This window comes from Tachypleus tridentatus, chromosome 13 (genome assembly GCF_004210375.1).
Source record: "Tachypleus tridentatus isolate NWPU-2018 chromosome 13, ASM421037v1, whole genome shotgun sequence".
Classification (NCBI taxonomy): Eukaryota; Metazoa; Arthropoda; class Merostomata; order Xiphosura; family Limulidae; genus Tachypleus; species Tachypleus tridentatus.
Window position 1 is genome coordinate 196,571,832 of NC_134837.1, and position 23,012 is coordinate 196,594,843.

At 32.5% G+C, this 23,012-nt stretch overlaps 1 protein-coding gene across 1 annotated transcript in view; it reads right to left on the reverse strand.

The window, feature by feature from the left end:
• Nucleotides 1-4,145: 4,145 nt before the first annotated feature.
• The window catches only part of LOC143239024 (E3 ubiquitin-protein ligase MIB1-like), a 145,283-nt gene continuing 126,416 nt past the window's right edge, over nucleotides 4,146-23,012 (reverse strand). Inside the window, 7 exon segments of the mRNA XM_076479752.1 lie at nucleotides 4,146-6,464; nucleotides 7,708-7,829; nucleotides 9,965-10,051; nucleotides 12,165-12,243; nucleotides 14,425-14,620; nucleotides 16,023-16,204; nucleotides 18,368-18,514. Of these exon segments, the coding sequence (XP_076335867.1) occupies nucleotides 6,324-6,464; nucleotides 7,708-7,829; nucleotides 9,965-10,051; nucleotides 12,165-12,243; nucleotides 14,425-14,620; nucleotides 16,023-16,204; nucleotides 18,368-18,514 (954 nt within the window). The 3' untranslated portion in view covers nucleotides 4,146-6,323.

The following is a 23,012-nucleotide window of genomic DNA, read 5'->3' on the forward strand; positions in this document are numbered from 1 at the left end:
TGGACACTGCAACGTGATGCCCGGACATTGAATACAAAAGAAAATCAGGAGGAAAACACTTTTAATTATGTTGAACTTAATAGCGTATTAGAAACATAAACGTAATTAAATACATTATTGCAGGTAAACAGTTAACTGTCTATTTCTCAGAGTTCCTACGTGCTGAAACAAAACAAAAACTATATTTGTGCATACCCACCAGGTACTTGTTACAATCAGCAAAAACTTTTCAGGAAGCAAAACGTTTTAAAGAAAGTGTTGTGCAGTGTAATCATCAAGAAATGTTTGGTGTGAGAGAGAAAATAACAAAACCTTAGTGAGTTCTCTTACTAATTCAGTGTCGTCCTGCCCTCTGTAGGCTAAACTAAAAACATGCAATTTTAATCCCAAAATTAACTTAAAATTAAACAATATCTTCATCAAGAATTAAGATAGATCAGTATATTAAAACTAAAATAAAGTTGTAAAAAAGTTAAATTTTGCAAGTTATAACAAAATAGTTAAGTGAAAACTCCTATCAATATACTAGTTTAGTTGCATCATCGAAATTATATTTAAAGCTACTATCAAAGTCTTAAGTTTAAAACTTTAGCAAAAATCTGCTTTTAACAAAGTTGAATCTGGCCTTTTAATACAAAACTATTATAACAGACTTAGTTTGCACGACCTTCTTCCACTCGTACTTGAGTGCTGAAATTGAAGAAACCTCCAACTATAACCGAAATTGCTGACATAAAAGACAACTTTTTATTTCTTGACATCGCATACTATTTCCCCTGCAAGAAATTTTGTTAATTGCCAATTAACTGATGATGTTCAAGACAGAGTTAACAAGAAGTAAATAAAGATGTGTTTGCTTGAATGACTTTCTACATCCAAACTAAATTGAAAATGTGCATGTTTTCTTCTAGCAAAGCCACACCAGGCTATCTGCTGTATTCACAAAGGGAAATCAAACCCCTGATTTTAGCGTTGTAAATCTTAAGACTTTCTACTATCCCAGCAAGGAATCTAAATTGAAAGAAAATGGAGAAATTTTGAAAAATTTATGTATTAACTAAGGGAGAAGAAAACAGACAGTACTGTCCTCTACCAGTGTCTACTTGCAATTTTATTTTCATTACTGAATTTCTATTGTTGCTCAGCACTCACCCTAGTTGTTAGAAGAAAATTCGATCATACAAGAAAATTTTACTTAAAATCGAATTGTGTAACTATTGCTGAAGTGCTTACTGAATCATTCAACAAATGCCACTTGGCATTTACTTCTTATGCTACATTTACAGTAATCAAAAGAAAATGTACAGACTTGACAATTATTAAAATATTTTAGTATCAAAATTGGCAGTGTTACAAATAATAACACTAATGAAATGGTTGGTCAAGCATAGTCGAATGGTTAATTGCCAGATATGAGAGGTGAGGATTTGTGGTTCACGTCCATTTACCAGTGTGGTACACATTTGTATCATGCATAGCTCCTCTCCATTAACCAGTGTGGTATACATCTGTATCATGCATAGCTCCTCTCCATTAACCAGTGTGGTACACATCTGTATCATGCATAGCTCCTCTCCATTTACCAGTGTGGTACACATCTGTATCATGCACAACTCTCTCTGTTTACCAGTATGGTACATATCTGTATCATGCATAACTCCTCTCTTTTAGTTGAGACGTTAAATTTTTTAAACTATTGTATTTTTCATAATTCTTAGTTTGGAAGCAGTAAGGTGCCTAACTAATTATTGAACTTTTCCCCTTTCCTTAATATGCAAGCTCATGTATCTGCTATAAGTGATTATTTAGTTTTTGTGTGAAAAAGATGACTTCAACTTAATAAGAGAAAACTGATTTTCTTGTTAGTAAATCAGATAATAAAATGGGGTTGTCACATGATTCCCCCGAGAATGCATGGCCTGTTCATTTGACTTGGTTTCAGGGTAATGTTTTGGATTTATAGCTAAGTATGTCCCAAGTAAGAAGATACATTTTAGCAAACTTCTAAGTTTTTTTTTCCTTAGATTTAACTTTTCTTGTAAATGGTAATTTAGAAACATTCAGACTGTCAGACGTTTTATTTTAATGTTGTCATTTAATACAACTTTTAGTTATTGCAAACTAGGTTTTACAGAGTTTTAGAGAGCTTAAGGAATTTAAAGAGTTCAAAGATCTTTTTTGGAATAACTCTTTAATACCACCAAGATATGGTTTCTGTGTAGAATGCTTAGGGTTTCCTACTGAGACCAGCAAACAACTGAAGAAGGTTTGCAAAAAGCTGAAAGAAAATTAACATTGATAACAAAAATATAAGAAAGACAAGCTGCATTCTATGGTAATGTGAAGAGAACAAAGTAGATGGAACACTTGGAAACAATGGGGGAATTTATGTGGAAAAGAAATACAGATAGACACCAACAGTAACAATGGGGGAATTTGTGTGGAAAAGAACTATAGATAGACAACGACAGTAACAACGGGGGTATTTGTGTAGAAAAGAAATATAGATAGACACCGACAGTAACAATGGGGAATTTGTGTGGTAAAGAAATATAGATAGACACTGACAGAAGATCCTGAACAGTTTACCAATTTGGCTACACAAAGAAAGGGTGACTGGAGCCAGAAAAGATGGAGGGACATGCCTGCCTGTGCTACAAAGTACAGCACTCAATGATGATAAGAGCTTTTGTTTTCTTTCATTTTCAAAGAACTAGCTCCAGAGGGACTTCAAATATAGACCATGACATTTAAGGATGATATTTTTTATCCACAATTATAATATAAGCACTGGTTTTAATTTTAGCTCATTACTATATTTCACTTTATTTTTACAGTGATTATTTTGTTGTATCTTACAGGGAAAGCACATTGAACTGGTAAGAGATACTGTTTCAGATTTTTCACATCTCTCTTTACACTTCTTCATACCCAATAAACATACATACCCACTTGTGTATATTTATGTTAAATAAAAGCCATGAATATGAGCATTTCCATCTGTTTTTTGTATGACAAATTTCATCAGAGTTGAGAGAAAACATACTTCATAATTCTGTACCCAGTCAGTAACAAACAATACCACACAGCAAAAATGACTTCACAACAAACAATAATGAAATAGCAACAAGTAATATTAAGTAGTAACCAACAATATGACACAATAAATAACAACAAACATTAAAAAACAGTGAGAAACAATATGATAAATCAATAATGACATATAAAAACAAATAAACTGAAAGCACAACAGTGGTTCAGTAACAAACAATATAATAGCACAAAAATAAAACACAGCACAAACAACATAAAAACATGAAAGAGCAACAAAAAATGTGATAAAATAATAAACAAAATAGTAAATGGTATAATAGTAACAAGAAAGAACAATAGAATGCAGTAGCACACAATAACTTAGCAACAAAAATTGTGATACAATAATAACAAAGTAGTAAATTATATGATAGCAACAACCAATGAACAATAGGACATAGTACCAAACAATGACTTAGCAACAAAAAATATGAAACAATAACAAACAAAATAGTAAATGATATGATAGTAACAAAGTAGTAAATTATATGATAGTAACAAGCAATGAACAATAGGGCACAGTAACAAACAATGACTTAGCAACAAAAAATGTGATGCAATAACAAACAAAATAGTAAATGATATGATAGTAACAAGAAAGAACAATAGAACACAGTAAATGTATATGATAGTAACAAGCAATGAACAATAACAAACAACAAAGGTAAATTATATGACAGTAACAAGTGAACAATACACATGAACAAACAACAAAGTAGTAAATTATATGATAGTAACAAGCAATGAACAATAGGACACAGTAGCACACAATGACTTAGCAACAAAAAATGTGATGCAATAACAAATAACAAAGTAGTAAATGATATGATAGTAACAAGGAATGAACAATAGGGCACAGTACCAAACAATGACCTAGCAACAAAAATGTGATACAATAACAAATGACAAAGTAGTAAATGATATGATAGTAACAAGCAATGAACACAGTACTAAACAATGACTTAGCAACAAAAAATGTGAAAAATCATTTAATATAAACATTTCAAACACAGTAAATGAAAAACAAAATAAACACAACAAAGAAGCCAAACAACAGAGAAAAATTTTGTTTTTATTTAGCAAAACATTTGTGTATTTTGAAGAAAAAAGAAAAAAAAAAACACTGACAATCTGGGTGCACTTGACAAAAAATCTGATACTAGGCTGTTCTACAGATGAAGTTTGTATGTGTAGATATATATATAAACACATACATATAGTAACAAAGAATGAGAGAAAAATAACTTTGCTTAAATTTATGCTGTTTATTTTACTTTATATATATATATATATATATATATATAATTCATTTCAAACAGAACATCTTGCAATTAATTTTTATTGTAACTAATATTGAGATACAAGAGCAGACAATTTGTAATATAGAGAAAAATAAGCACTTTTTAAACTGTCATTGGACAAACTTAACCTTGAAATGGCATCAAAAGAAACAGACTTGGCAATTACAAAAGTTGTGTGAAGTCCAATGTGGACATAACTTCATAGACAAGTTAGAGAAAAAACACAAAAGAAATGTAGTCATCTATATCTGTGGCTCACACGTTTCTTTCCTGCACTAAATTAATACCTTCACATTTAATGCAACGTTTTACCATCTAGAGGAAAGTATATTATATACAGATACATCTAAAGGGTTTGGCCTTAACAGTATTTCATCCAAGATCATGTCAAGCAGTAAATCTTTACTGTCAAAACAAAAGTTTGAGTGGTACTGATTACATACTTAGTTTTTTATTAACAATGATTTGTTATGCCTATAAATATAATAAAAAACAACCAATAACCTTGATTAGAAAAAAAATACATAACAAAAAGTAAAAATAATGCATTGTATATAATGATAGAGATATTACAAAGACAATCATATTCATGACCTCATATCAGACAAAGGTGCTTAACTAGAAATTATCACTGAACTGAATCTATAAATGAGAACATATCTCACTTCAATGAAAGCTTAACTACTCTGATGTATGAACAGAATTTGGGACTTATGAATAACTTGTATAGGGTTTTTGACAGCAGGACTTTCAACAGAAGCTTATTGACTGATGCTATAACTATAGACAATACAATACTTTTATTCTTTACCAACTCTTTTGTGGGGCAGTAAAAAGCATTTAGTTATTGGTACACAAAAGTCTCCTACTGTCTGACCTGACGGGTTGGGGATGATTATGTGGGGTATATCACGAAAGCTGTCTCCCAGGGAGCAAGTTAAAAGTTTAGGGAACAGCATACAAGCATATTTAGATGAACTTGAAGATAAAAATATTAACTAGATTTCAAATTACAAAGTTTCATATCAAGAGATCTCCACACAGAAAAATTTCTAGACTCAATTTTCACTCTTATATTCTCTTACTAGTGAGCAAACTCATCGAGCAATAACTAATCAAGGTCCTTATTAACTTACCGAGTACAAAAACAGTTAAACAGATAAAGATATTCAATATCAGCTGTGAAAACAATAACTTAATTGTCAAAAGTAAAATAGAAGGAGCAACCAAGAAGATTGGTTTCAGAACACGTTACTCGGAAGTAAAGACCAACAGTTTTAGTCACTAATTATTTCAGATGTTACTTTACTTAATCTAAAATATGACTTAATATGTCAGTAAGAGAAATATGGTAACACAGATAAGAAAAAGTTAACAATCTTTTATTTATAGGTTTGCTAAATAAAAAATTGTGCTTATAACTGTTATGTTTTTCTCATAAGTTTGTTCTAACCTGGGTCCTACAAAATAAAACATGAAGAGATGTGGTGAAAAGAAAGTAAATTACATTCCAAAGTTTTCTGCACATTATACTGATAACAAAAAGTTAGTTCTTCTGCACTAAACTCCTAGAAAATGCAACTATTGATAAAGTTCAACTTGTAAAGTTATATACCAAGCACTGAGTGGAAAAAACAACTAAATTACCTTTTACATATAATTATATATAAAAAAATAATAATTCAATCCATGTATGGAAATTTCAGCACTCAAGCAATAGAGGAATACAACTGGCATAATTTCTATGGTTACCGAGATATGTATGTATAAAGTGAATATTATTGAAAGCTTCTTAACTGTAAAACATAGCATAATGTTTTTGGACTAACTCACAATTCTGTATGTACCTGCTTTATATGTGCCAAATATTGTGGTTAATGGACTAGACTGGCTTTAAGTAAATGTAAAAAAGCCAGTTCTCAGTCCTGGCTAGTACAAGAGAATGCGTTTCTCGACTGCCTTACGACAAATTGGACATTCAGTCATGCGATCACCACACATCTGGCAGGTTCCATGGCCACACAAGAAAATCATATTCTTCAGGCGGTCAAGACACACTGGACACATTGTCTGGACAAAAGAGAAAACACAGAAACTATCAATCGATTGTATTCAAGGTAAAACAAAATCAATAAAACGAACAAAATGATAATAATATCCAGATGTTTGTAGCTGGGGGGAGAGAATCACAGTGGTAGATATACAGTAAGATAGTTTGGTTTATAGCAGAATACCCAGTATTTAAATAAATCAACAGACTGATAAACATGCAATATATTGTTGTACAAGTCATCCAGATAGCAGAGTACCTCATATTTAAATAAAATAATGTATTTGTAGACATACAACCTGTACAGATAATCCAGATAGCTGAGTATGCCATATTTAAATAAAACAACATACATGTATTTGTAACAAAGGTGCTAAGACTATCTACTATCATCCCCAGTTTTGAAGTATTAACAAGTGGGAAAGCAGACAGCAGCACTCTACCATCTACTATTCACTCTAAGGGACTGACTGACACTCTTATAATGCATGCTCACTTTAAATTGCAGAGAATATTTTGTTGTATGAAAGAGATTTTGATCAAGCTCTGACATTTAAAAATCTACCATAAGGACAACCTGTACTCTAAATAATACAATGGAACAATAGATACAAGATATTCCATAAAGACTAGCCCACTTTTATTTCACAAGGACAATGAAAGTACCACAAGAAAAAAAAAAAAAAACAGTATAAACTTGCTTTAGTGATTCAAAAAAACAGCAAACTTAGTATCACAAGTAACCCCACTATTATACATATCAATAAATGAATGAAATTAACTAAAACTTATATTAATATACTTTATTATAAGTGGTGTTCAGAAATTATGAGAGCAAAATTGTTTACTAGGTTTTCAGAGATAGGAGCCCTGCACTGTTACTTCAATGGCCACCAGAATTTTGTTGAAAAAGAGACAAATGGAGGTAAATTCTTGATTACAAGAAACCCATTTGAAATAAGAATGCATCTCAGAATGGCTGGTATGGGTATTAAAACTTTTATTGATAAGGAGAGAACAATGTTTCGACCTTCTAGGTCATCTTCAGATTAAGAAAGAGAGTTTGAATATGACCATTGATGGACACACATCTTACGGTAAAATGGAGGTAAATGTTAAATGCTTTGAATGCCACAGCAGCATTACACACTTCTAAAAAGAAAGAACTTCACTGTAATTTCTGGACATGCCGTATTTTCTATTCAAATGTTTCACATACACACACACCATTTGTTTTTGCACTAAGCAGTTCAAACAACTAACCTGTTCTTTAATATCATTCAACTGTTCTTGGAGCTTTTGTACGTCATTGTGGGAGTTATCACGGACCCCATTATTCATCAAGGTACCAGTGGGAGTGGCTGGAGCCTGAGATCGAGGAGGTGCTGGAGAAGAGAAATACAAAAATTAATATCAGAACCAACAAATACTATACACAAGATTACAAATAAAGGGATAACTTAATTTATATGAAAATTTAACATGAAGTTTTTACATCTTATGTACATTGTCATAAAGAAGAGAACAGATTAACTACAGACATTACCAGGATAAAGGAAATGGGTTAAGTCACCACATTACAAAAAGGAGGGAAAGAAGTTGACGTAATATACAGTCAGAGACATGGAATAGGTTAATTTAGCTTACTGCAATGGTTTTCCAAAAGTCAGGGTCAAAGGACATGTTAACATATTTATAGGCTTGCATTCAAAATTTTACTGAACAACTATTTTATGAATGCATATCAATAATATTGGTATTAAACTGTAAATTATAATTCATATTTTAGTATTATATATTACTTATCTCAAAAATATGAAAATAATTCTAAAATATAAATTTTTGTGTGTCCCGTTATAATGAATGCAGTTTAGGTTCATACTAGATGTTTGTGATGCCCAAATACGAAGCCTACAGTTTATTATGAATTTATAAATTAAACTTACAAAACCTGACAAGCTAGAAACAAAATAAAAACCTCCTATCTTTTCTATTTGGTGAGATATCATAAAATTACAAAACCTGACAAGCTAGAAACGAAATAAAAACCTCCTATCTTTTCTATTTGGTGAGATATCATAAAATTACAAAACCTGACAAGCTAGAAACGAAATAAAAACCTCCTATCTTTTCTATTTGGTGAGATATCACTATATTTAGAAAATAAAATGCAGTGGCCCTGCCCATCACTTCCATTTTTAGAAATACCTCCTTATATACATCCACTTTACTCTTTCATCTATATATAACCAATCATAAGCTCAGAATTTCCCTCAAGTGGTTTTTCTCAGCTTCTTGAAGGGAAAAATTTCCCAAGATTATTTCTTTTGTCTTGAATCTTGGAAGAAAGAGGTAAGTGAAAATATTGTTCAAACTTTTTTTAGATCCAAATAGAGTTTGGTTAGTTAACCTGATAAATTATAGTGAAATTCTGTGATAATGGTAGATTTTTTCAGAATTTTTTATTTCAAAATACATATATAAAACCTATAAAGTTATTTTGTTATACACACTTTACACACACGAAGTTCATCAAAGCATTCGAGGAAGGCAAACAAGTACAAACTTCTTTACAATTGTAAATAGTAGATATAATTTTTTTTATACTTTACTGTTCTATGTGGTTTTGTGTTATAGTCTGTAGTCATTCTAGAACAACAAAAGTATAATTTATATCTATGTCCAGATTTTTTATTGTGGTTATGAGGTTGGTCAAACTGACTGAACCTATACAGAGATACAGTATTGAAAATAACAAAAATAATGTTGTTTTTTTTTAAAAAAAGTTTTGTAATTATCTGACGGTTGCAGAGATTTCATAAGTGATATTTAACAATTTTCTGATGCATAAAAATATTTTTTAATCTTAAAATTAAAATTACTTTGCATGTTGGATAGTCAGTGTTCTGAAAAAAAAAAGCAAATCATTACTTAAGAAACTGTAAAACTTGATACAAAAATCTGATATTTTGCATATGAAAGCTCCGTAATATTTACTGATAATCTCTAAACTTTAATAAAGATATGCTTGCTGTATTAAAATTTATAGTATGAAAACTATATATAACAAGCACAAAATGGTCACAAGGTCAGTCCCTGGGCCCAAGCCCATAGTGAAAGAGTTAATATTTTATCAGTAGAAGGGAGAAAGTTAACTTACCACAAAATGAAAGCAAGTTGATCCAGATATTTTCAGAGAAAGTACAAACTTTATACTTATCCGAGGAAGGGAATGGTTTAACATTTGTTTTCAGAGTGACAACTACATCCTTAAAATGCCCAAAACTTTAGTCCATATAAATGTAATTTTGAATATTTTGCTACCATCTGTATCTTTAGATGCACTTTCTCCATTAATCAAGAGTAAGTCTTTCTTGTCTGATAGGAAAGCCCATAAAGAAGAGTTTATCACAAGATGGATACCAAATAAATGTTCTAGAAAACTCTTGATGTTTTGTCTTCATATCTCATTCAGCAAAGACATAAACTGAATTAGAATGACACATAAAGATACTTTTACCAGTTCCTCCACAACAAACAATAAAGGGGATCATCTTATCCACTTGGCTGCGACACTGGACACATTTCTTCATGAGGGCAGCACACCCTAAACAAACACAAAACCAAAACTCGAGTGAGACTAGAACAAATTTTAATTTAATCAGAGAAATAAACAGATGAAACTAAAGCAAGAATACCATAAAGTCTGATGTGATCAGAATAGCCAAACTGAGGTATTTTCTTTTCAAACAAAGTTGTTCCTTTTGATTATTGATGGAAACCTTCCATGGATGTTACTTTTGCCACAAAAGTGATTGATACACAGCTGACAAATTTATGCAAGATATGATATGGGTTGCTTTGTACAAGCTTCCTCAGTTGGCTTCACCCCTGGCTCACACACTTATATATCCAGATGGCAAGCAGTTACTTTATTTCCTGCCACCAGTTCTTTTTGTGAGTTGGTTGCTAATATTGTTGTTTATACTGTCTATTTAAAACTCTTAGTTAGGAGTTCTTGATTTGTTAAAGCTCAGATTAACATTTCCATTTATTTCATATAAATTTTGTATTGATTTGGGTTTATTTTGAGAATACAACAGGCAACTTAGATTAACTTGTGTGGGTTATATAACTTGTACTAAAATACAATTACTAGAATAGCATAAGCAATAGTTTTACCACTAGTATAGATCTAAGGCTTAGCTTTAATTATGATTAAATCTGAACTAGCAGTAACTCTATGTACATATACAGAACTACCACATTTTAAATTAGAGATCACAAGTATAACTTGAGATATTAAATCTGAAACAGGTACTAATTTATTGGTAAGGTTAGTCCTAGTGTTAAACCACCTGGAGCTTAGTTCTGTTCAACATTAGAGTGAGTGAATCATTAAAACATGGGATCAACAGCCAACAAACACAGATCTGCAAGATTTACTAGATGGAGTCAGAGGTTTTGGATACGTGGATAGATCATCTCACAAAGACGACAGTTTGCTACATTTTACTTCTACATGGTGGAAACGATACACAGATGCCTAGTTACAGTGAACAAGGCTAGAAACTTCTGAATAGAATGTTATCAAAATAATAAACAGATAAAATGCAAGTTAGATTGGAACAAGGTTTGAGCTAATTACACTAGGTTGATATGAAACTAACAATAAAAATATAAAAAAATCCATAAAATTTTCATACTATTAGTATAAAATTTGGTATTAAAAATACTTTTAATACCAAAACTGAGATGTTATTGACTAAAACATCAATGAGCCCAAATCCTGGTTAATCATTAATCACCCCATCCACTCTCAGAAGAACAAAATATAACAGCAATACTCCAAGTCCTGATACATTAATATATACATACAGCTGCAACTACGTGATTCTATATGCAAAGGTAACGAGATAACAGTGACTCATCACCCTTAGCATACAGAAAATTAAACAGGAAAATGTTTTCAACACAAACATTTGCTTAAAAGAGTTATCTCTGTCAGATATATTGCAATCTATCAGTTTACAAACCTCAAAAAATAGATATTTAACTGCTCAACAACAAAGAATTAAGTTGTGAAACTTTGAGAAATGTCACGGCATTATTTAAAAACTGATTACAAAAATCATCTGAAAAACTAAAATGCTTAGTTCCTGTCTGTAGCCTGATTCTTAAGTGTTTAAAAATATAGAGGGAAAGCAGCTGGTCATCACCCTCCACTGCCAACTCTTGGGTTACTCTTTCACCAATAAATAGAGGGACTGACCATAGCATTATAGTAGTGGCCACCACAGCTGAAAGAAGGGGGTTGATGTTATGGGGATTCGAATCCTCAACCCTCGGATCAAGAATCAAGTGTCCTATCCATCTAGCTATGCTGGATGTTTGCTTTAAATAAGATTTAATCTCTGTTGAATTATGTAATTCATTTAATTAGTATGTTACATATATTTGAAGCTTTAGATATTTCTAGTTACAAAAATAAATACGATAGTCTGTTCTATTCCCATACGACATTAGCACTTTAGAAAAAACTTGTGAACAGCATACTTAAAGAGAATTATGATTTCAGGAATATTCCTCAGCAAGATTAGTTTTAACTTGCTCTTAAAAACTACTTTCCATGTCAGAAAATTTCTCATTTCTTGGACATTTAAAAACTGTACATGATATGAAAGTGGTGGGAAAATTTTTAACACATTATACATACATACCATCACAAGCACACATGTGATCACAAGGTTTAAATAAGACAGATGCTCGTTTGTCAGAACACACCACACATTCTTCAACCTGAAAAAAATATAAAAAAATTAAACATTCATCAATTATTATATTCAATAATTTCCTATAGCAAAACAAAAGTACAAATAAGTTAAAGATAATGAAAACAAACATTACATATTACATTGACGTTGTTAACAGGTGCTAGCAAATAGTATTCACTGCCAAAGAAAGCACCTAAAACATTATCTTCATGCTCATCACATTACTCTGACACAAACTATTATTCCAATCACACACATTAAAATCAGGAAAAGCTGTAATAGGGGTGTTGTTAATTTTTTTTTTTTATTAAGCAGATTAAATTTATCATATCATTTAATAATGATTATTATATGTACTCTAATATTTATGTTATGTAATTCCCATCTATAAATGTATTTATTTCATAATCATGTTTAACTTTTATTTTTCTTATTCTCACAGATGAAAACAAAACAAAATGATACATTTCCAAAGTTTAAAATGTTTTCCATAACTGTAATTTAAACATATTTCTCATACAATTCCTGTTAAGTGAAACGTGATATTCTTTACAACAACTTTTAGGTTCATCAGAGACTTATCATGCTTGAACCATCATATATACAAAAAAAAATGTATCTAGCAAGTTCTGGCCAGGTGGTGACATTAGGTAACTGACATAATGAGATTTCAATATTTGGAAAAGTCTACACAATACATTGGAATACCAAGACAGCCCATGTGGTTGTAACAACACTAAAATACTACAAAACCTCTATGTGACAGTGCTTGAAAACATAAAAGTACAAAAGATAGCAGAGAACATCCTAATGTGGAAAAGGATTGGATAATAAATTAATAAATACAAATTAATATTATATACACATGGTATTCAAGATAAAATAACTATAATATTGAAAGTATCAGTAATAATGTTCTTTAGTACAAATTATTTATGAAGTTAAGCTTGTGACTATTTTTTTGGGAAAGTAATTCTGTACTCTGTTTACAACATCCTAAAAAGAAGGAAACTGCTTCATCAGCACATAATGATGCAAAATGTAAGCTAAGCAATTGCTTATGACTTCTGGTTTTGGTTTTGTTTGTTTTTGAATTTCTATGTTAGCCATCCCTAATTTTGCAGTGTAAGACTAGAGGGAAGGCAACTAGTCATTACCACCCACTGGCAACTCTTGGAATACTCTTTTATCAATGAATAGTGGGATTGACTGTAATATTATAATAACCCCATGAATGAAAAGGCAAGCATGTTTGGTGTGATGGGGATTCAAACCTGCAGCCCTCAGATTACAAGTCAAACACCTTAACCATTGGGAATGTTCAGCCACCCCTTGTCTATGATTTAGATAGACGAGATGTCTTGAAACATGTATTTCTAACCACATAGTGCAGTCAGTCATTCCTTTTAACACTTGCCACCAGGTTCAATCTTACATGTATTTCTAACCACATGTAGTCAGTTTCCTTTTAACACTTGCCACCAGGTTCAATCTTACATGTATTTCTAACCATAGTGCAGTCAGTCATTCCTTTTAACACTTGCCACCAGGTTCAATCTTACATGTATTTCTAACCACATAGTGCAGTCAGTCATTCCTTTTAACACTTGCCACCAGGTTCAATCTTATATGTATTTCTAACCACATAGTGCAGTCAGTCATTCCTTTTAACACTTGCCACCAGGTTCAATCTTACATGTATTTCTAACCACATAGTGCAGTCAGTCATTCCTTTTAACACTTGCCACCAGGTTCAATCTTACATGTATTTCTAACCACATAGTGCAGTCAGTCATTCCTTTTAACACTTGCCACCAGGTTCAATCTTACATGTATTTCTAACCACATAGTGCAGTCAGTCATTCCTTTTAACACTTGCCACCAGGTTCAATCTTATATGTATTTCTAACCACATAGTGCAGTCAGTCATTCCTTTTAACACTTGCCACCAGGTTCAATCTTATATGCAATGCATTCAACATTTTTAATATATTTTTATAATTTTGAGAATGTGCAAGAAATGTAAAAAAAACACAAAAACAACAGAAAATTTCTTTGCATTAGAGTGTTCAAAAAACAAAATTTTGTATCACAGTTTCAACTTGTAATTAAAATAAATGTAACCAGAAAACTCAAGATTTTCAGTTTAGATCATAACTAACCACAAATCATGATTACATAAACCGGTCCGTCACAAACAGCATACCTTAGTCCGAGACTGAACTGGTTCCTTACACATCAAACACTTCTTGACCCGTGGAGAACAAAGGGAACAAGTTGCAATGTGACCACATGGCCCAAACAATGTGTCACGTTTCATGTCAGAACAGACCATACACTCTTCTAACGTGTCTCGATCAGGAGGTGGTGTGAGGGTTGGAGGGTTTGGATCTTGTAGTCCACTGTTCGGTGAAAAATGTACATGTTCAGAAATTGGTTTAAGGCGAGCCCAGAGGGTGACAGTTTTATACACATTTCACACAAATTTAATAAAAGAATAATTTATAGCTATCACCAAATAATCACATATTCAAGTCAAATAAAACCAGTGTTCAAAATTAGAAAGTATCATAAATCTTTTTCTTTTCAAGGTAATTATGTTTTTTCACTTTGTTTACAACTCAAACTTGTATAAGAGACAACTTTCTAACAAACAATACAATCAAACAACTAACAACAGTGCACTAAACAACATTCTCCATAACAATTGTATTTCTACTTTTTCATGTGACTTTAGTAAGATGTCATTCCTCTTTTAGATACAAACAAATCAAGAGCAAAAGTTATGTCTCTTTCAGTTTTTTAAATACAACATTAGCAATACAAAAACAATTCTGTTCTCAAAACCTGAAATAACCTGTTATACTAATAAATCTTTTAAAGTCTCAGATTTAAAGCCTTAAGATAAAAACAAAAATAAAAAACCTTTAACTTAATGACTATGATGCACAATCTCTGCAACATTTAACTATAGTTTGTTTCTAACATTTAACTGTAACAGTTTCAAGCTGTTACTACATTTACCATCTCTAACAATTAACTGTAACAGTTTCAAGCTGTTACTACATTCACTATCTCCACCATTTCACTGTAACAGTTTCAAGCTGTTACTACATTCACTATCTCCACCATTTCACTGTAACAGTTTCAAGCTGTTACTACATTTACCATCTCCACCATTTCACTTTCAGTTTCAAGCTGTTACTACATTTACCATCTCTACCAATTAACTGTAAGAGTTTCAAGCTGTTACTACATTCACTATCTCCACCATTTCACTGTGACAGTTTCAAGCTGTTACTACATTCACCATCTCTACCATTTAACTGTAACAGTTTCAAGCTGTTACTACATTCACTATCTCCACCATTTCACTGTAACAGTTTCAAGCTGTTACTACATTTACCATCTCTACCAATTAACTGTAAGAGTTTCAAGCTGTTACTACATTCACTATCTCCACCATTTCACTGTGACAGTTTCAAGCTGTTACTACATTCACCATCTCTACCATTTAACTGTAACAGTTTCAAGCTGTTACTACATTCACCATCTCTACCATTTAACTGTAACAGTTTCAAGCTGTTACTACATTCACCATCTCTACCATTTAACTGTAACAGTTAATTTATTAATTTTCTTAAGCTTAAATTCCTTACAGTTTTCATTCTTGTAAAATTTATCTGTAAGTTTAAAATTTTGTGTAAATTTCTACTGTCAAATGAGATATGGCATTAAATTCTGGTGTAAGTTCTCAATATATCAGACATATTGAGAAGATCCATCTTGCTCAATTAATCTAACCTTGATCGTTCTTTGAAGCATTTAGTTAAAGCTTTACACAAGTTTGGATCAGGACACAGATCCAGTGGAGTTTGTCCTTTTTTATTTTTAATGTTGAGATCTGCTCCATAAGAAACCAGGAAACAAGCAATAGTTGCACTGCTCTTCTTATCAGCTCCTTGAGTTCCCAGTCCCATCAGTAACTGTAAAACAGATCAGCATTTTTATTATAAAGAAATAATATTCAAAAGTCAAAACTGGATCTAAAACACATTATGAACCATGGAAATACATGTACTTTTTCCAAATATTACTCAATATTGATTTTTTACAAAAACTATTAAATATTGCATCACAAAACAATTTTCAAATGATAAAAAATATAAAGTGAAATAAAACCAAACAAACAACAGACACAAAATAATTGTTAATAAAAAACCTGATTTACTGAGAGCTTCATTGCTTTCTATCTTTACAATATTCTGCAACATTGTTAATAATAAAGGTGTAAAAATACATCAGCAACAAAATGTATACTGTGAAAACTAAGAAAGTGTTCAACATGACAAACAATATTAATATTTTTATGCTATAGTTGAAATAACTTCTAGCTCTAAACTTTCATAACTGTAAAAAAATACATCTCTAGTTTTATTTATGTAAATTTTTCTAAATTTTCGTGTAGAAACTGACACATTTGCAAACATAATGTAAGAGGTTGTTAGCATGTGGTAATTATGGAACTTATACATATACTACATACAGCACAATTATTCTGTAAGGCTTAAGTTTGGTCAACTCTGTTTCAAAGTTGCGATGTGGCTTCTGCAATAAAGTTAAACTCATTCCAAAAGGAAGTACAAAGATGTGTACAAGTTAGTATAAGCCCTCCTACATTAAAGTTAAACTCATTCCAAAGGGAAGTACAAAGATGTGTACAAGTTAGTATAAGCCCTCCTACATTAAAGTTAAACTCATTCCAAAGGGAAGTACAAAGATGTGTACAAGTTAGTATAAGCCCTCCTACATTAAAGTTAAACTCATTCCAAAGGGAAGTACAAAGATGTGTACAAGTTAGTATAAGCCCTCCTACATTAAAGTTAAATTAATTTCAAGGGGAAGTGATTGTTCACATAGGTATAAACTGCGGGATATAGACACAGGACAATTATCTGACCCAGAAGTGCAGCATTACCATTACATTTGCTCCCATCTTCACCTCATATAAACATGCTTTTTGTTCAACCCAAGCAGTAAGGAACATTTTGTACAAAAGAATTCTGAAACTGTATACATTTGAAATTATTACCTGTTAAACACTTCATGAATAAGTCATGTACTTAATGGATATCAGTGTTCCTTAATATACATCCTGAATGATAAATACAGTGCAATTAACTGTCTTGACTTTCTGAATATGTGGCTTTTGTATAGATGTGGTCCATAGGAGAAAGTGTGTGTTTCTGATGTTTGTATGCTTTCACATTTTATTTTGTAAAGGGTGTATACAGGACTAGTCATTATACTAGAACAGTAGAGTATACCCATGAAACCAATGTATCAAAGCTTAACAAATGAACAATGAACATAAGATATGGTTTCAGCACTATTTTAATCAAAAGAATATAAATGGTTAATACAGTGCAAATAACTATCTCAACTTCCTGAATATGTGGCTTTTGTACAGATATGGTTCCTATGATAAAGAATAAGTATATAAATGGTTAATACACTTATTTTACCTAACAACAACATGCATGCAAGGTTAAACACATAAATATTCCAAAAAAAGTTGCAAACACCTATTTGTAAATTTATACTATGTCGTTCCTGATGTAACACCTCAACATGAAAAAAGTATTTCAAAAGGCACGATAGCGATGTTTTATCCATTTGAGAAACATACCCAACTTTTGTTCAGAAACCATATATGCCCATGTAAAGCCAATAACAGACTGTTCAGAAGCTCAAATTATTTTCATGAAGGTAGAAGGTTATTACAAGTAAACACACAAAACACTTATTTACTACACGTGTTCTAAACATTTTTTTTTTTTTACAAAACTTAGATTTTTAGATAAGTTTAAAGTGATCAATCTTAAATAAAGTATTTATAACTTAAATAGTTACTTGTGAGAAAAATATTATTTCTGAAACTCTCACAACAAGAAAAAAAACTTATTTGAAAATTTTCTGTTCCTAAATCTTCAGGATTTACTGGATAAACTCAGGTATTTCCAAACAAACTAAAATTCCGCTTATTCCCCCCAAAATGGCAGTTTGTTTTGTATTTTTTTATCATCTGTATTTTTGAGAAATCTAATAAAACAAAACTTTAAAAAATGAAGGGTCATTAAAGGACAAACCTCAGTATTGGGCCCCACCTTGCCCACATCTTGTCTGTCCTGGAGTTGTCGAAGTTGGGAGAGTGTGTGATGTCTGAGAGCTTCATGAAGTGGGGTATCTCCATCCTTATCAGGTATGTTCAAGTTACAACCTTCACGTACTAGTAGCTGAAGAAAAACAAACCAATAATCAAATTCATACAGAGAAAAACTGGATGAAATTATCTAAATCAGATATTTGTACACTGTATCAAATTTTTTAACATATAACAACCTTGTAAAAATTATCACAATATACTGTTCCATGATCTTTCTGTAACATACTCTGACTGATACATAAACTCATCTAGATCCAATAATATATATATTATACAGATTTCTAGTATATTTTTTGAAAGCAGCATTCCATTCGAAGAAAGACTGAAATTTTCTTTAAAAGTTTCTTAAAATAAGCTATAAGACATTATTAATTTATACAAATGTCATTTGAGAAAATAGCAATAAATCAGTAACTAAAGAAGTTGTCAGATGTGTGATGAATTAGCAGTTATAGCAATCACACATTAAAATAAATTGTGGATAATTAATGTTTACAAAAATCAAGTATGTGATGATAACATGGGTTGATTAGTTGTTATAAAGTCAGTATTACATTAACAATGTGTGGATAAAACAGTGGCTATAAAGTAAGCATTATGATAACAGTGAGTGGATAAAACAGTGGCTATAAAGTAAGCATTATGATAACAGTGAGTGGATAAAACAGTGGCTATAAAGTAAGTATTATAATAACAGTGAGTGGATAAAACAGTGGTTAAAAAGTAAGTATCACGTTAACAGTGTGTGCAGTGATGGTGCCAGGGGGGGCTTGAGCCCCCCCCCCAAAATGAGCTAAGCCCCCCCTAGGCCCCCCAATATTGTTACCTACATATATTCATAAAATATGGAAAACACAATCGTTGTTGTTGCTTAACAATTAACATCAAAGAGACATAGCTCTGTAGAACTCAACATCTTCATTAAGACGGAAGTATGTGTCATGCGTCCCATAGCAACGTACTGAATACACTGAAACTCATGCGCTGTATTGTCGCTCCCTGTAAATGAGTGATTATAATAAATAATTATAATTATTTATAAGTAAGTTTTAAAGTGGTTTTAAAACTTGGCATACAAGATAGTATGCCATTCTATCTTGAGCTTTGATGAAGATTAGACAACCACGTTGATTTCAAGTTACAACAGAACAGGTGCATTGTTTTGAAGTAATATTGACTATAAGCACAACATGATGAAAGATAGTAAGCCTGATAGTGACCTTACTTTTCCTCAGAGTGTATTAACTTCACATGGGATAATTAATTTCTGCTATGTAAACTATGTCTTTATATTTCTTTTGATTTGTAGCTTTACTCTTAATGGTATATTAAATGTTCAATCTAAGCCAGGGGTGTGCAACAGGCGGCCCGCGGGCCACAACCCGGCCCGCCAAGCCATTTAGTGTGGCCCTAGTTGTTGTAATCTAACCATGTGGCCTGATCTGTAATCCAACGCAAATGGAATATTTTTAAAAGCATCGATCCTACGGGATTCCCAGGCTTCGACTCGACAAACTTCTAAAATTATCTTTGCTAGAGAGGAGCAGGCCGAATTCGATTGGTCGGCCTCCTTAGGGCATGAATAGGTGACGTGCACTAGCACTATTGTCTACGACTCAACGTCATGTCCTGAACCTCGCCTTCGCCCGCTGGCGACAATTTTCCCTAACCTCTGCTGTCCGTCATTCATTATTGGTGAAAATTTTATTACCTTTTACAGTTACTACAAGAGATTGAAGGTAAATTGATTATTATTTAGCATATTGTTGTGACTTTACTGAATTTATTAAAATTTTTGCTTTCAGATGCATCTGATTCTATGTACAGTGTGACCTCGTTATTCGCGGGGGTTACGTTCTTTACCCTCCCGCGAATAGCGAAAAACCGCGAATATTGGACGCAGTTTTAAAACGTATATGTATGCGATTATATACTATATGAAATGCTTCCCAAACACTAATGATACTTATACTCATTGATGCAGTAATAATGTAGCAATATTGCATACTGTTATGTATTTCACTAAATTGTACCGTGCGTTACCGGGCTGTGCTTTGCCGTTTGCGTTGTTGGGGAAGCTGAGGCAGTCAGCCAATAGCAGTCCAATCTTGTTTGGTGAAGACGACAATTGATAAAAACGGCTTGATTGAGTAAATACAACAGAAATCTCCTCGAAAAGCCCTTTCAGTCTCTGTGACCTACAAAAACGCAGTTCGCGCATAACCCGCGAATATGCGGGGCCGCGAATGGCGAACCGCGAATAGGCGAGGTCACACTGTATTTTGCTATTCTCAATTAATTTAAGTACCGGAAGGCTATGATCGGGATGCCAAGTTAGAAACATGTGTTTCTGTCCATAAGAGGTTCCATGTGTAAATAAATTCTATGTTTTTTCTACTTTGCTATTTTCGTGAGAATAATTTTGTTTTGATTTCAGGGCTAGTAAAATGTCAGCAGTTAAGAAACGAAAATTGATGATGAGGGAAGGTTATTCAACAGTGAATGGTGCACAAAATATCTTGTTGTCCCACATAATCAAGGTGTTGTCTGCCTCGTCTGTCAAACTACAATTGCAGTCATGAAAGAGTACAATATTAAGCGACATTACGCAACTAAGCACTCCTCCCAGTTTGATGAAATTGTTGGTCAGGCACGAAAGGACAAATTGAACATTTAAAACATCCATTGAAAAGCAACAAGGTGTTTTACCACTTTCAAGAAAAATTCAGAACTGGTGACAAAACTGAGTTTTAAGCTTTGTGAATGTATGGCAGAAAAGGGAAAGCCTTTCAGTGATGGAGAATTTATTAAAAATTGTTTAACAATACTCACAGAATATGCATGTCCAGAAAAAAATATTTGGTGGAGCAAACTAGCCTTTCCGCTTTACTGTCTCCGCATGGACAAATGATCTTTCAGAGGACATCAAAGAAACTTTGAAAGAGAGATTGAATTCGTGTGAAGCTTTCAGTCTGGCTTTGGATGAAAGCACTGATATCAATGACACATCCCAACTTGTCATTTTCATCAGAGCTGTTACTGCAGGCTTTGATGTTTTCAAGAGTTTTTAGATATGGCAAGCCTTTCCTCCACAACCACAGGACAGGATATTTGTGAACAAGTGCTTAAGGTTGTAGAAAAGTTTGAACTGAATCCTTATAAATTATGTGGTGTTACAACAGATGGTGCTCCTTCCATGACAGGTAGGACAAATGGATTCACCAAGAAATTTCTAATTGCAATTGGAGCACAAGACGTGGTTGTAAGCCATTGCATTATTCACCAAGAGAGCTTGTGCACCAAAGTTCTGGATTTTGCAGAAGTCATGAAAATGTCGTCCAATTAAGTAAATTATATTCAACAAGAGGATTAAATCATCGACAATTTAAAACTTTTTTAGATGAGCTGGACAGTGAGTATTCAGATGTTTTGTACTTCTCTGCTGTACGCTGGCTTAGTAGAGCTGCTACTTTGAAGAGATTCTGGAATCTGCGAGAGGAGATTAAGTTCTTCATGGAGAGCAAACGTCAGAATGTGGACTTCTTGAGCAATGAGAACTGGCTGAATGACTTAGCATTCCTCACAGACATTACACAGCATCTGTCTGATTTAAACTTAAAACTACAAGGGAAAAGTCAACTTGTGAATAAGTTGTTTGAGCATATTTGTGCTTTTAAGAAGAAATTGGAACTTTTCCAGGTTCAGTTGAGAAGAGCCATATTGACCCATTTTACATGTCTTGCAACCAGGAAACTGGAATTTCTAATCTGGATTGCACCAAATATGGAACCAGTGTACAAAAGCTGCGTGATGAGTTTGCAAACAGATTTCCAGATTTCAGACAAACTGAAATTAGATTGAAATTGTTCGCTCAACCTTTTGATTTAGCAGTGGAAGACAGTCCTGATGATTGCCAAATGGAACTCATTGAACTGCAGGCTGACATGGACACTAAAAGGAAATTCTCTGAAAACAGTTTGCTAGACTTTTACAAACTCTGTGTACGTGAAAAGTTTCCCAATTTGTCCCGTCATGCACAAAGAATTGCCTCCCTTTTTGGTAGCACCTACTGCTGTGAGCAATTTTTCTCCAAAATGAAGCTCATCAAAACCAAATGTAGAAGTCAGCTGACTGATGAACATTTGACCAGTCAGTTAAGAGTGGCAACCACTTCTGTCAAAGCTGATATTGACAAGCTCTGCAAGGACTCTGAATTTCAAGTGTCGCACTAAAATGATCACTCATGCAAAAATATAAAATATTATTGCTTGCATTTTGAGAATTTTTTTTAATTTATTGTGCATGTACACGAATAAGCTTGTTTTTTAAGTGGCCCCGCTTGATTGATGAAGTTGGTTATATGGCCCACCGACGAAAAATGTTGCACACCCCTGATCTAAGCTAATCTTGATTTTCTTTATTATTATGTATTACCTTGGGTGGAATTTAGGCGAGTTTCCTCTTTTACATATACGCATATTTTCATAAACAGATTATTTCTAATTTGTAATAATGAATTATTAATCATAGTATGAGTTTCCAATGAAAACTGCATTGAAAATGCAGTT